Source organism: Macrotis lagotis, chromosome 3, assembly GCF_037893015.1.
Source record: "Macrotis lagotis isolate mMagLag1 chromosome 3, bilby.v1.9.chrom.fasta, whole genome shotgun sequence".
Taxonomy (NCBI): Eukaryota; Metazoa; Chordata; class Mammalia; order Peramelemorphia; family Peramelidae; genus Macrotis; species Macrotis lagotis.
Window position 1 is genome coordinate 15,515,158 of NC_133660.1, and position 16,224 is coordinate 15,531,381.

A 16,224-nucleotide genomic window follows, 5' to 3' on the forward strand; every position below is an offset into this window, starting at 1 on the left:
CTGGAATGCTCTGGGAAGGGCTTGGGTGGGGAGCTGTTGGGAGAAATGTGTCAGATTGGCCTTGACCCCAGGATGGCTGACCTAGAAGGAGCTGGCCTGGTCTGTCTCTCTTCTTGGCCCTCTGGGGTGACCTGCTTTGGTGAAATAGTGCCTGTGTTCATAGGTCACATTGAAGAATTGAGTAGGAAGCAGGTCAATGGCAATGCAATGGCCCAGAGAAAGGCTCAATATTCTCACCTCGTCAGTCTTTGAGACTCTCAGAGCACTAGAGAAATACAATTTAGTAATAATAAGATATAAGGAGTGCTGAGTAGACAGCCTAGAGATTTGATGGTGGGCTTCCCCTTGGCTAAAGGGTGCCATCTCTTTGCATCAGAAGCAAGTTGCTCAGTATAATGAAGAGGTCACTGGACAGGGAGTCAAGGGGATTTAGCTCTAAGCAAGTCATTTAACCTTATGGAACCTCAGTTTCCTCATCTATAAAATGGGGTAGGTTGGGGTGGACTTGATGGCCCACAGGTCACTTCTGACTCAATCTATGACTTCATGGATAACTGGCAGCCCATAGTTGTGACCTGGGCAGAGCTGGCAGTGGTCTGTCTGTTGAGCATCTTCATCTCCCCCCTCCCCCCAGCACTGCTCCTATGGGTTTGCAGAGGGGAGAAGGAGGAGGAGGCCCAGATCATCATACTGACCACAGGGATACTCCAAGCTGGCTGCTGTTACATTGCCCTCTACAGGTGGCTCAGATCGTGAGTTCAAATCCAGCCTCAAAAGCTTCCTGGCTATGAGACCTTGAGCAAGTCACTTCATTCTGTCTATCCTGGCTTTCTCCTCTTTAAAATGGCACAATAATAACACCTCCCCCCCACCCCAGGGTGGATGTGAAGATCAAATAAATTCATGTCTGTAAAATGCTTTGCAAACTTTAAAGAGATAGACATGCTATTATTATTATTATTATTATTACTATTAATTCTTATTAAGCAATCACAAAATTCCCTGAAAAGGTCAGATGGCTCCGTTCCCTTTTAAGGGCCCCTCTCTACCCCATGCCTCCCTCCTCCTCCTCTGCTGTCCAGAGGGTAGCACTGGGCTCTGCCCCCAGAAGGGACAGAAGCCCTGGCAGCTCCTACCAAGCTGGGTAGGTGTCAAGTATGAACATAAGGGCAGTCTGGTGGTACAGTGGTTAGAACACTGGGCTTGAATTTAGTGAGACCTGAGTTATAATCTGGCCTCAGATACCACATAGCTGTATGACCCTGGACAAGTCACTTAGCCTTGGCCTGCCTCAGTTTCCTCATTTATAAAATGAGAATGATAACAGTGCCCACTTCCTAGGATTGTTGTGAGAATCCAATGAGAGAAAATTGGTAAAGAACTTAGCTCAGAGTAGACACCATATTGATGATGATGATGATGCTGGCAATTGTCACGCAGGTGCCAGTCTCCTGTGGGCGACACTAGAGGCATGGTACCCGGGGTTTGCTGCCACAGTGGGTCAGGGAGGAGGGTTGGGCAGGGTTGGGTAGGAAGGGGCACTCTCATGGGCTGAGGAAAGCACAGATCCTCAAGGGAAATCCTCAAGGGATTCTGAGAAGTGCTTTTGATTGTCATAAGCCCCCAGAGTCTCAGCAGGTGCCCCACAATGCCTGCCTGCTGCCCTTTACTGGTATTTGACACCAACCATTTGAGGGGACTGGCAGGGTCCATAGTGGCCCTTTCAGAGGATAGTTGACGCCATCTCAGACCTGGCATCTCCATTGGTGGAAAGCACCCTGTTTATCAAACAGATGAAAGCATTCCATGGAGGGAGGCTGCCTGAAGTTGGCTCTGGAGTCCCCCAGTTTCTGTCTCAGCCCTACCTTTGGAGAGGCAGTGAGGGCCTCTGCTTGGCAGGGCCCGTAAGACGATGATGGGCAGACACATTCCTTCCCCCCCTCCCCCCAGACACCCACCTTCTCACCTCCCAGTCCCAAACCTGGGAACACAAGCCACACGTTGTATTACTGGCTGGCTCCTGGCAGGCCAACAGCGACTGGCCTTTCAGAAAAGCCAAATTATGGACCTCAGGAATTCCTGGAGATGGAACATTTAATGTTATTTCCTCTGGGCAAGCAAACCAAGCCTTCCTGGGGGAGTCTACACTAGTCTTCAGGAGAACAGAGTGGTTAGTTGTGTGAAGACGTACCCCAAATTCCAACCTCGTCCAAAACAAAACCAAACAGAACCTGAGTTCGTCAGAGAGCCTTGGACCAGGCAAAGAAAAGCCAGGGAAGTTGGACAGCCCATTCCATTCAACAGGGAATCCACTTTCTGAGGGGAAAAAGGGAACCAAGAATGTGGAATGTGGGCACACATCCAGTTGAGCGAGGAAGGCTTTCCAGGTCTTACACATGCCTGTAGGACACTCTGTGTGTGTGTGTGTGTGTGTGTGTGTGTGTGTGTGTGTGTGTGTGTGTGTGTGTCTGTGCATGTGTCTGTGTCTATGTGTGTATCTGTGTGTGTGTGTGTGTGTGTGTGTGTGTGTGTGTGTGTGTATCTGTATGTCTGTGTTTAAGGCTGGATTCTAAGGAGAAGATTGATTTTCATCCTTTGGTGCAGGATCTCACATTCAGCTCAAGGAAAGTGCTACTTCTTTTCACTTTTTTATTCTCACTGTCATTTTTGAATATGCATTGTCATTTCCCCACCCACTTAGCCTTTCCTTGTAATAAAGATTTTTTCCCCTAAAGTTTCAGGAAAAGCAACTAATGTATCAATGGTGCTGGACCAGGAATACACAATCTTCTGAATCTACAATCACCAGTATCTCTCTTAGAGGGACGGATCCTGCATTTCCTCCTCTCTTGGGGGAGGTGGGGAGGAAGGGAAGGATTTAACAGCATCCCCTAAGCTCCTTGCAGGGGCTAAGCATTGGGAATACAGTTCCTGTCTTCTCTTCCTACTCGGGGAGACAACAGCAAAGGACTATGGACATCCTGGAGAGAGCCAGGAGAAAGTGGTGGTAGCCTCAAGCAGAAGGCACTGGTCTTATGGGGGAAATCAGGAGAGGCTTCTTGCAGAAGGAGAGATTTTTAGCTGGGACTTGGAGGAAGCCAGGAGACAGAGATGAGGAGGGAGAATGTTCCTCCAGAGATGGGGTCAACCAGTGAAAACAGTAAAGGGACAGAACATCATGGGTGAGGAACAGCAAGATCTGTTTAACTGGATCTCAGAGGGGAGTGATAGAGTAAGATGTAAGAAGATTGGAAATGGGGAAAAGGTTCAGGTTAGGAAGGGCTCTAAAAGTCAACAGAGGATTTCCCATTTGTCCTAGAGGTAAAAGGAAACCATTAGTCTTTATTACAAGCGGTGGGGTGGGGTGGTATCCAGTTGAAGGAAGATTAATTTGTCACATGAGTGGAGGTTGGACTAGAGTGGAAAGAGACTGGATGTAGTCAGATCCATAAGTATGGTATTATATTTTATATTTGTTCAGGTGAGAGGTGATGAGGTCCTGGATGGAGGTGGGGCAGTGTCAGAGGAGAGGAGGGGACATATATGAGAGTGGTGATGAAGATAGAGAGATGACACCACTCTACTGCTTCTAATTGGAGGGAGGGAGAGAGAGAGAGAGAGAGAGAGAGAGAGAGAGAGAGAGAGAGAGAGAATGAGAGTTTGAGAAGATGCCATGGCTGTAAGCTTGGTATACTGGGAGAATGGTGGTAAACTTGACAATAATTGGAAAGTTAGGAAGAAGGGAGATATACAAACTGTTCAAGATATCTATGAGACCTCTATGTGAAGTGAGTTCAAGACTTACAAGTATATCTAAGAGTTGTCTGCAGAGAGGGGATACATGAAACCCTGGAAGATGAGGAGTCAAGGAGTCACCAAATGAACTAATGAAGAGGCAGAAGAGAACTCAGGTCAGAAACTTTTGGGACTCTCAGTAGTGGGAGGAAGAGGGATGAAGATCCAGCAAAGGAGCCTGAAGAGGAGTCAGTTATGTCAGAGTAGAACCAAGAGGCAGGGATGTCCCAAGATCCTAGAGAGAAGAGCATCTCAAGGAGGAGAGAGAGAGAGAGAGAGAGAGAGAGAGAGAGCATTGAAGTCCAAGACTGCAGAGAGATCAAGGCCGCCCTCGCTCGACTGGATGTGTGCCCACATTCCACATTCTTGGTTCCCTTTTTCACCTCAGAAAGAGTGTAAGGATGGTGGATAGAATAGTAAAAGAATGAGGTCAGAAGCCAGATGGTAAGAGGATAAGAAGAGAGTGAAAAGAGAGATGGGGAAGTTCCCACTGTAGAAACCTTTCTGGGGACTTTAGCTACAGAGGGCAGAAGAGACATAGGATAGTGGTTAATAGGGATGGAAGAGTCAGCTGAGGATTTTTTGAGCACCACTGGGTTTCATTATACTGTTTCATTATACTTTCTTTTCCCATTGTTTTATACACACACACACACACACACACACACACACACACACACACACACACACACATATATATATAGTTTATAAGTTTTCTATGACTTTATCCCACATCTCTGTAGAGAAATCTTCCCATGTTTCTCTGAATTCCTCAGATCTAATTTGTCTTATTAGTTGGTATCATTTTATTAAGTTCTTGCACTGCAAATTCTTTTTTTTTAGATTTTTCAAGGCAATGGGGTTAAGTGGCTTGCCCAAGGCCACATGGCTAGATAATTATTAAGTGTCTGAGGTCAGATTTGAACCCAAGTACTCCTGACTCCAAGGCTGGTGCTCTATCCACTGTGCTACCTAGCCGCCCCTGCACTGCAAATTCTTATGGGCACATCTCTTGTTTCTAGTACTTTCCCCACATCCCATTGTTCTACAGAGCCAGAATGCTCTTCCCTCTTATTTCCACCAGATGCCTTCCTTGACTTCCTGGAAATCTCATCTAAAACTTACCTTTTCCATGAAGTCTTCCAAATCCTTTTCCTTCTACACCTTCCCTCTGCTAATGATTTCTCATTTATCCTATGTATAACTTACATTGCACATATCTGTGTGCTGTCTCCTTCACTAGACTGTAAGCTCCATGAGGACAAGAATGGTTTGTCTTTCTTTGTAATCCCAGAGATTAGTTCCATGTCTGGGACATAGTAGGCACTTCAAAAATGCTTACTGAGGAGGGAGTAGAGCCAAGATATCAGGGAAGAGGCAACAATCCAGGTGAACATTCTCAACATTTCCCTCCAAACCACTTTTAAACAATCCCTCCCTTCAAAATTTTGGATTAGCAGAGCCAACAAAAGATCAGAGTGAGACATTTCTCCAGTGACTGAACAATAACCAAGATGACTTAGGAAATCAGCAAAAGAGACCTGTGACATTAAGGTGGGGAACAGGCTGGACCAGAGAACAGATGGGCAGCACCAGGACTGGGGTTTGAAGGTGGTCATGAGCCATGACAGAGGCAGTAGCAGCTTTGGTAGTTCTCAGTTTAGAATCAATAAGGGGATCAATTAACTGGTCAGAAAGAGATTACAATGAACCCTTTATTGGCACTGAGTGCAGGACTTGATGATGTTTGTCTATAATGGCAGCAGGGGATAAAGCACCAGTGCTGGAATCAGAAGTTCCTGAGTTCAAATCTAGCCTGAAACACTTACTAACTGTTTGATCCTGGGCAAGCCACTTAATCCCATTTGCCTTGCAAAAAAAACCCCAATAAAACAAATAGAAAAGAATGAAAAAGAAGAAAATGTTAAATTTTTCATTCACAAAAAAACTGAACTGGAAAATAGATCAAGAAGAGATAATTTAAGAATTGTTGAATTATTTGGAAACCATTATCAAAAAAGGAGTCGAAACAACAGTTTCAAAAAATTATGAAAAAAACCACAAGGATCTACCAGTCACCTCCTGAAAGAAATCCCCAAATGAAAATTCAATATTATAACCAAATTCCAGGGCTCTCAGATTGAAGAGGAAATATTGTTAGCATTCAAGAAGAAGCAATTCAAATAGCATGGTGGCTTAGTCAATGTCACATAAGGTTTTGTAGCTTCCGTGTTAAAGGAATAAAGGACTGGAAATGTGATATTCCAGAAGGCAAGGGAGCTAGAATTGCAACCAAGAATCATCTACCCAACATAACTGAATATATATAATCCTGAAGGAAGGGGAAAAAATATCAATATTTTTTAATTTAGAGGACTTTAAAGCAATCCTGATGAAAAGATCAGACCTGAATAGAAAATGTGATGTTCAAATAGGTCTCAAAAGAAGCATAAAATGGTAAATATGAAAGAGTAATCATATGGGAGTCAATAAAATTAAACAATTTATTTTCCTATATGAGAAGATCATACATATAGTACTTAAGAACTTTAACATGATTAGGGCAGTTCTATTTAAACAGAACACATGAATGAGAATCAATTATGTTGGGATGATCTTAAAAATGAGTATTGTGAAAAGAGGGATGCACTGGGAGAAAGGGGAAGGTAGAATGGAGAAAATTTTCTTACATAAAAAAGGTGCACAGTGAGTATCTTTTACAGTGGAGGGGAACATTGGGGTGGGTGGATAATGCTTGAACCTCATTCTCATCAGAATTATTTCAAAAAAGAGAAAAGTTTATATACATGCTTAGTTGGATATAGAAAAGGGAAATAGGAGGAGAAGAAAATAGGAGAAAGGGGAGGTGATAAAAAGGAGGGATGATTAAAGGAGTCATGATCAGAATCAAAACATACTTTAGATGAGAGGATAAAAAGAGAAGAATAAAGAGAAGAACAAGGAATGGAGGGAACTAGTTAGAAATCTTAACTTTGAATGTGAATGGGAAGAGCTACCTCTAAAATGGAAATGGATAACAGAATGAATTAGAATTTAGAATCCAACAATATGTTGTTTGAGACACACTTAAAACAGAAAGAAACACACAGGTAAAAGTCAAGTAGAGTCTATTGTGCTTCAGAAGAAGTAAAACATGGAGGGATAGCAATCATGATCTCTGAGAAAGCAAAAACTAAAATAAACGCAATTAAAAGAGAGAATCAGGAAAACTACATTTTGTTAAAAGGTACCATAGATAATGAAGTTATGCTAAAAAAAATTTTCAGAGCAAATTTCTCTGATAAAAGTCTTAATTCTCAAATGTAGGGGCAACTGAATCAGATTTGTAAAAAATAAGGACCTTTCCCACATAAAAAACTGATTCATTCTTGGGAATTTTTTGATATATTTTAATCTGTAGAATTCCAATTTATGTTTACTTTTTTAATGGGTAAAGAAATTTACTCACTATTTTAAAAATTTTAAATATTTTATTTTTTCCAATTACATGTAAAAGCAATTTTTAACTTCCATTTTAAAAAATTCTGAGTTCTCTTTTCTCTCCCACTATCATGGAAAAGGCAAGCAATTTGCTTAAGTATCTTGTTCATCATTTCTTATAGTTCAATAGTTTTCCATCACAATAATATACCACAACTTGTTCAACCATTCCTCAGTTGATAGGTATGTCTCTGGGGTTCTAATTCTTTGCCACCATAAGAGTTGTTTTAAATATAAATATAAAAGGACAAATAGGTCCTTTTCCTTAAAAAAAATCTCTTTGCGATACAGAGCTAGTAGTGGTATGGTTGGATCAAAGAATATGCACAGTTTGGGCCTAGTTCTAAATTGTTCTCCAAAATGGTTGGATTATTTCACAACTCCACCATCATTGCTTTAGTGTTCCAGTTTTCCCACATCCCCTCCAACATTTGTCATTTTCCTTTTCTGTCATATTAGCCTATCTGAGAAGGGTGAGATGGTAGTTCAAAGTTGTTTTAATCTGTATTTCTCTAATGAATAGTGATCTAGAACATTGTACATGACTATACATAACTTTGATTTCTTCATCTAAAAACTTCCTATTCATCTCCCTTGACCATTTATCAATTAGAGAACGACTTGAACTCTTATAAATTTCACTCAGTTCTCTATATATTTGTTTACTCACTATTTGTAATGATCCTTTGTGTAATCAGCATCTGGTGCTGCATTTCCCCTGCCTCCTGTACACCTGCTCCCATTAAGAGCTACCAGGAAAGTGGCTTTTGTTCTAACCCAGTCTTACTCATAAATCATAGACATCTGAGGGGCACCCGATAGACATAATTCCAGCACCATATCCCTCTTGGACACTGGAGCAAAGAGTGACCAGCCTGGGGATACTGCTGGCTCTGCTTGCCCCTCCCCTAGGACTCAGGTTTTTGGGAGAGTGGCCTTGCTTCTATTCTGATGCCTGGCTCAGAACTCAGATCCAGTCCTTCCATGCTATCCACGAGCCACTTGTTTATATATCTATATATTTAGAAGTTCTTCCTCTCCCTTGCCACACACAATAATCGTACATGTGGTCACATTAGCAGGTCTGGCTGCTCCTAAGGTTATCCTATTGAGCTGAACTATGACAGTCAATTTCAAAATAGAAACTTCTGGATAATTTTGCATGCCGTTGATGTCACTCTCTGTTTTTGTTGGTGGTTGGGACAAGAAACTGGATCAAAGGGATATGCCTCCCTTGGCTCCATCCAGCTCTCTGGGAAGGAAGAATCAGGAGCCTGGGATGCCTGTCCAAACCCAACCAGGGTTAGGAAGCAATTCCTATGAACTTAGCACTAAATAGATGGTGGGGACCAAGTAATAGGAACAGAAAACAGTCCCTGTCCCTGTTTCTTACTATGCAAATCTTATCAAGGCATCAAAGTGGCTGGGTGAGCAGAGCTCTGGAATTGGGGTTCAGGAGGGTCCAAGTTCAATTTCTGCCTTAGACCCTTACTGGCTGGGTGATACCAGATGAGGAAGCTCATTGCTATGCCTCATTTCCCTCACATGTAAAATGAGGCTAGATTCTGTGAAAGCTGGGGCTGGGGAGTTAGTGATGTCAGGGGTTCTGGAACAGGGGCAACCCAGTCCTGGGTCTGTTTCATGGAGAACAGTCCCTCTCCTTTGATCACTTTCTGATGGATGCTCACAGTCTGAAGCACAAAGTCATGGAGGGGCACAACACAAATGGGTGTTTTCCTTTTACCTTCCTGGAAGAGCTATGCAAAACTACTGATCCTCTTAAACAAGGGACCATTTCCTCCTGATGCTTCTAAGGTTTCCCTTCTACCCTTCAACATAAAACTGAAGAAATGGGACCTGATATAAAAATGTGAGGAAATATGGGGCACAAATGGACATCCCCAACTTCAAGTATATTAAATCAAAAACGTTAATTAGATGCAAAAGGATATTGGGGAGGTGGAAGGAAAATCCCCTCTCCAGGAAAGTTTTCCTTCATTTCAAAGACAGCTGAGGTTCCTTGTATCCCCTTGGATTGTGGTCTGAAACCTTCAGTGTGACCCTGCCCCTAGCAGCTGAAATCATAGCCTGGGGTAGCCAGCCACAAATCACAAGGGAGGAGAAAGCCATAACCCTAGGATGCAAGTTGGAGTTGCCTCCATCTTGAGGTTCTGTGACCTTTCGCAAGGTCAAGAGCTTCACTTTGGGATTTGTACTTCTCTGTTCTCTCCTTCAAAGACTCTGAAAGAAGTGGCAGATAGTGACCTGGCAACAGCCACCCTGATTAGTGATGCAGCTGGCCAGAGTGACTGACCAGGAAGCATTGACCCCAGTGGTCCATTTGGGTGAGATGACCCTTGTTGCCCTTAAAGAGAGTCACCTTCTCAGGGTCCAAAGTATGGGTCAGGGAAGATGCTGCTCATTTCCTGGCTCATTTGGAACCTTCTCTCTGAGAGGACTATATCTACCCTGGTTGTCCTTTCTTCTTGGGATTTCTGGCCTTTCCTTTGCTACCATTTTATCTAGAGAGACATAAAAGGGGTCAGCAGTTGCTAACTTTTGTGTGTTGCTGGATGGGAAAGAGGAATCAGGAGCCCAAGCAAGAATATCAAGTTTATGCAATGCCCATTATGGATAAAGACAAGAACTAGGTGGGGAGACAGCTAAAAAAAGGGCCCAGTCCCCTAGAGTCTGCAGCATAAGGTGATAAGAAGGAGAAAAAGAAGACTGGAAAGGAATTTATAATGGGAAGACAAAATTGTCCCCTAGCTTACTGTAGAACCAAAAGCCCAGGATGAAGAAGGAAAGAAGAAGGTGCAGCTCATAGGCTTTCTTCTGGTTTTTTATATTGTGCCTCCTCCCCTCCAATTCAGTGATACATGTGGGTTTACTTTTCTTCAATAACTACCTTATTCTACATAGGTTATACATGACCCTATCATAGTAATGATTGTTGTTTGCCTTTTGTTCTGGAAGAGAACCAAAGACATCAGGAGGATGCTATCTTAACTGGCAAGTGAATTGGATCTCTCTAAGTGAGGCATGTCTATATGTCTATATGTGGGCCTGGATACATAGATACATGTGTATGTGTATCTTTATGTAGATGGAAAGAGACAGAGAGAGCAAGAGAGAGCGAGAGTGAGAGAGAGAGAGAGAGAGAGAGAGAGAGCAGTTCAATGACTATCCCACTCCCACTTAAAGGAAGGGATAGATGTCACAACCAATTACAATGATGCAGAGAAACAGAAAGTCAAAGACTTTTATTAAATCAGAAAAGTTCTTGTTGGTATTGAATGTAAATGTTCTGTCTGGCTGAGAAAGCTTGGTCACATCCTTTAGACTGTCTGTAAAATCGACAATTCTGAACTTCAGAAGACATCATAAGAGAGATTATAGAATCCAGCAATGGAGAAGAATGCTTCTGGGGGACATCCAGAGTTGAGTCAGAAGGGACCACCATCCAAAGAAAGGAGAAAAAACATGTAGGACTGAGCTAGGGCAGAGAAGGGTGTTATGAAAGATGGACATTCTCCCTAGGGACAACTCAAAGCAGAAGGCTCAGGCTAATGCCACCCACTAAACCCACTTCATTCCCCACATTCCCCAAACATTTTGTATCAACCACAAAGAAACCAAGGATTAACTAGAGAGTGAAACAAATGTAAATTAAGTCAGAGAGTTAACCCTCTGCCTAAATAGTAGGAATTTTCCTAAATAGGGGCTCAAAACTTTTGCAATTGTAGTTCTAACTTTTCATCAGAGGTAAGTAGATGGCACAGTGGATAGAGTGAAGTCAGGAATATCTGAGTTCAAATTTGGCTTCAGACAACTCTGGACAACTCATTTAACTTTGCCTCAGTTTCCTCATTTGTCAAATGAGCTAGAGAAGGAAATGGCAAATAACATCCATTTGTGTAACTCTGGACAACTTATTTAACTCTGCCTCAGTTTCCTCATTTGTCAAATGTGCTAGAGAAGGAAATGGCAAATCACACCCATATTTTTGCCAAGAAAACGCCACAGAAAGTCACAGAAAGTCAGACACTACTGAACAACAGTGGTTACAACAACGCTGCAGAAGAGGGAACCACCAAATGGAAATGAACACTCAAGGTTCAAGACATGTGAATTGTTAAAACATTATGTTACCTACCTATTACAAGTGAAAAAATGAACAATATATCAGAATCCTTATGGTACTGAAAGAATTTGTGTGATAATCAATAGGGAAAGCCAGAGTGATCTTGAAACTGATTTACCCATTACTCAGTCATCAAACTGCAGAATCAGAAGGGGTCAAAGAGGCCAACCAATTCAATTCTTTAAAGTGTGAATCTCAGCTATGATATCCCTGATAAACACATGTGCTCTTCTTATAAAGATTGTTGGTGATGGCATTTCCCCACCTTCTAAAGCAGCCGATTCCGCCAAGGTACAAATCAGGACTGTGAGGAAGTTTGCAATTTTCCCGACTTCTCCTGGTTCTATTCTCTGAGGGTCCTTGGAATCCTTGAAGACAGCTTTTCTCTTGTCCCTGAATCCTGTCTTTACATTCACCCCCCCCCAGTTTCTTCAAATGACCCCCATGAAGTCTAGTCTTCAAACACATCATCCCAGGAGCCCATAATTTTCCTTCCTGTGATTCCCAGAGTTCACCTCAGCAGGTGATGAGCTGATATGAGCTGACCAATCCAGAGAGCAGTAGGACAGGATTCATTTTGCTGAACAATGTGCTTTTTGGACTACCACATCAAAAAAAAACCTCATACCAAAGCTAGTAATAATCACTAATCTACAAAGCCAAAGACCAAACTGATCTATACAGAATTTTCAACTTCCAGGAAAAAACTTCACACTGCTAAAGTACACATACCAACCATGCCTATCTATACATCACAAGAATATCCCCATATTCATTCTTCTTCCCAAGACAGAAGTAAAAGAAATTTAAGTTCCATTTGATCTGAACTCAGACAGATCTGGACATCTTAGACATCTTCTCTAATGTACCTGTTTAAGGCAGGAAAATTAGATAGAAAGTCACCAAGTGGTTACTTACCAGCTTTCCCCTTCTCTGATGCACTGGGCACAATCTGAAAAACAACAATTAAAATCACATTACTGGAAAGGAAGAACAAAATCCACAAGTCAAGATTATCAATATAGTAAGACTCAGGGGCATATCACTACTTGGTTGCCCATCACAACCAACCAAGGCTTACCAGAACAATTCCTTGTCCTAGAGCCTGTTAAGGTTTGCCAACCCGTTTCCTCAGGATCATTTTGTATTATAGGTGGGCCACGTATTCCAGAATTATTCCCATTTTTCAGATGAGAATGGTTATTAAGATATAAGTGACATCATGGTTTCCTAAACTCTCCTTCCTTCCCTCCAGTCCATTGCCAGGGTTTCCCAGGTTCTCATTCCCCTTATGGTCAGGTTTCCTTGTCAGAGGAGGCTTTATCTTCTGTTCCCTGATTCTTCACTGGGAAATCTTGTTCTTATGATTCTGGTTTCCTTGAGAGTCCCTTCCCGCTTTCACCCATACAAGTGTTCTCCTCCCCATCCAACTGTGTTTGTCTGATGTTTGATGCCCCCTGGAATGTTCTTTCACACTAGAAGCTGAACTGATATCCATCCACTTCATGAACTACAAGAAGGAGAATTTCTCTGAGTATGGAGGCCAGAAGGACATTCAGTTACTCATTATTCTACTACTTTTTACAAAGCTTTATTAAATGTCTGCCATGGGTCAAGCTCTGTGCTGGGGATATAGAAGCACAGATGGAGCAGTCCCTTCCCTCATTCTTTTAGAGATAATGGGCATAGAGATAAGAAAATAAAAGCCACAGACAAGGCAACAAGATTATTCCAAAGAGAAGAGAGAGAGAGAGAGAGAGAGAGAGAGAGAGAGAGAGAGAGAGAGAGAGTGATGGGAGACAGAGACAGACACTCAAAGAAACAGAGAGACATAGAAAAACAGATAAAGACAGACACAGGGACAGAGAGACAGAGATAGTCACACACAGCAACAGACACAAAAATAGACTGAGACAGAGGGGCCAAGAGAGACTGAGAGATCAGGAAAGAACCTGGAGCTTCTTAGAGGAGAAGGTGAAGGAGAGGAGATCTAGTAGATACATTTCAAGACAAAGGAACAGAGGAAGGAGAGAGAAGTTCACTCACAGCTAGTATCTTGATGTAGGCTTATGTTCTTTTCTGCTACTAATGCAGAATTCTTACCCCTCTTTGTTCCTCTTTGGGAACAATCGAATTTTCCCCTTGACCATGTTGTCCTTCTATTGTATTTCCAATGGATGAGATAAGCAAAGAGTATGGAAAGAGGCTACCCCAATAAATCAAGTTCATGGGGAAGAGAAAGGGCCAAGGAGTCAAGAAGACCAGGGTTCAAGCCCCAGTTTTGCAACTAAATGACCTTATGTATGTCCCTGTTGTCCCTTGGTCCTCAGTTTTCCCACATTAAAATGAAAGGGTGTGCTAGTGATCTCTGTGGTACCTTCCAACTCTAAGATTTTGTAACTCAGTCTTTTCTGTGGCTGAAAAAGCAGCCTCAGCACAAAAGGATGTGACAAGATACATGATTATTCACAAAATGATTTCTCAGTTGTATTGAGTTCATTTTGGTGAAATTGGGATTTGGGGATCCAAGTTGAGGAGATCTCTTAAACTCCATAGGATTGCAAGGTCACTTTTAAGCTAAAAGGGAATGGAGAGAGATAGTTATATGCCCAGCTTCACCCAACTAGTGTTAAAGACAGGATTTGCCCCTAGGTCTTGCTCATTTCATTTACCCAACTCATACCCATAGCACCCAACAGTAGACAGAAGAATGCAGTCTTTTTTTTTTTTAGGTTTTTGCTAGGCAAATGAGGTTAAATGGCTTGCCCAAGGCCACACAGGTAGGTAATTATTAAGTGAATGAGGTTGGATTTGAACTCAGGTACTCCTGACTCCAGGGCCGGTGCTCTATCCACTAAGCAACCTAGCCACCCCTTTTCTTTCTTTTAATAAAGAAACAAATTCAAGTCCAGAGAAAGGAAGAGATTGGCCCAAGGAAACAGAAGAAGGGAATGCCAGAACCTGGATTGGCCCTTGAAACTTCTGGCTCCCATTCCCAACCCTGCACTGCCTCTCACTGACCATTCCATATAGTATTTTCACTCATTTCAGGGAGAAAATGTTGCTGGCATGAGTGCTCCATCTCAAGAGGAGGTTCAAATTCATCAGCGTCCCTGGTTAATGGTTTCCATCTGTTGCAGTTGAACTGCATCTCCAGGAAGTGAGTCAACATTTTTGGCCATGAAGCAATTAATGGGATTTTCCTGCTGGCCACATGGGTCTGCCCTAACTTCACCAGGACTCTTCCCTCCTCAAGATGGAAGAAAGGAAGACCCACTAATAACTTCCAAATGACAGAGTCACAAATGTAAGAAGAAAACCAAACACAAGCACTGAAGGTCTTCCACTGTTGTGCACTCTTTACTCTTGGACTCAGACCCTAGGAAAGCCAGCTCACCAGTTTTGTCTGTCTATACCTCCTCAAAGTCACCACTCTGCAGAGAAAGTGGTGACTGAGTCACTGGAACCAACCACTCCCCTCCAAATGAGAGGGAAGAGTCTATCTACCAGGCCACAAACAGCAACTATAGGAATTTATCTATGCCATCCTCTTTATAGAAAGAAAGATGATTTCTATAACTGGAAAGGAATTAAGCAATTATAGAAGGGTCATGACAATATAATAACAATGACTCTGCTATTAAGATTAATGTACTTACTGAAGGCCATACTAACTTAACCACTAAGGGATAACTTTACAAAGTTAAAATAATTAACAGTAAAAGATGTCTGGAGGAACAAAAGGATAACAATCTTAAAGGGGAACATGGAAAAAATTGGGAAGTGGCTTGACCAGATCCCAAACTACAGTATAAAACTATTTGGTGGTCTCTCTCTCTCTCTCTCTCTCTCTCTCTCTCTCTCTCTCTCTCTCTCTCTCTCTCTCCTTTCTATCTCAATATCAATATATGGCTATATCTATATCTACAAGTATCTGTTTCTAGATTGTATCTACCATCTATTTATCATCTATCTGTTATTAGGAGAGCAGATTTTGTACATAAGACCCAGGAATAATAGAACATGGCTTTATAGTCTTTAATTAGCTCAAGAAAATTAAATAGTAGGTTAAGGATCAATATAGAACAAAAAATTCTGGAAAAACTAGAAAGCAATATGCCAGAAATTAGGTTTATTCTATGATCTCATACCACATACCACAATGAATACCACATGTATATGTGCCCTAAATATAAAATTCTTCTATAATATTTTACAGATAATGTAAAAACATTTCCAAATCTATATACAACAGTCCATGTCCGGGCCATTCTCACAGTATAGGCTATTGGAGGCAAGTCAAAATACTAACTAATACTCTTAAAGACTGGTGTCCAAAACCACACTAGGGCAGAAATAGCTTGAGAGAACTGTTGAAGACTTGTGGGAAGGTTTTGGAAAATTACATTAACTTCTAGCTGTTATCTATAATAGAAAACCTGAATACTCTGCTAAGTAAAGGTAAGCAACATGGAAGATGTAGAACACATCCCTTAGAAAATAAAAGACAAACTTAAGATGCCATCCAAAAAAGTCAAAGGTTATGAAAATGCGAAAATCAATGTCATACAAAGAACACAACTTAAAAAGTATCAACCTCATCCAGAGAAAGAATTGTGGAGTTTGAATAAAGACCAAGGATTATTACCTTCAATTTAGAAAAGAAAACCTGATATCTTGTTGTTTGATCTTGCTATTTTTTTTTTTTTTTAGGTTTTTGCAAGGTAAATGGGGTTAAGTGGCTTGCCCAAGGCCACACAGCTAGATAATTATTAAGTGTCTGA

The 16,224-nt window shown here is 41.8% G+C and overlaps 1 protein-coding gene across 3 annotated transcripts in view; it reads right to left on the bottom strand.

Annotated features, from left to right (window-relative positions):
• The window catches only part of DLC1 (DLC1 Rho GTPase activating protein), a 221,154-nt gene that overhangs the window by 117,878 nt on the left and 87,052 nt on the right, over positions 1-16,224 (bottom strand). For all 3 annotated transcript variants that reach the window (XM_074228165.1, XM_074228166.1, XM_074228164.1), the window contains one exon: positions 12,359-12,392. In XM_074228165.1, coding sequence (XP_074084266.1) covers positions 12,359-12,392 — 34 coding nt within the window. The remainder of the gene's footprint in view (positions 1-12,358; positions 12,393-16,224) is intronic.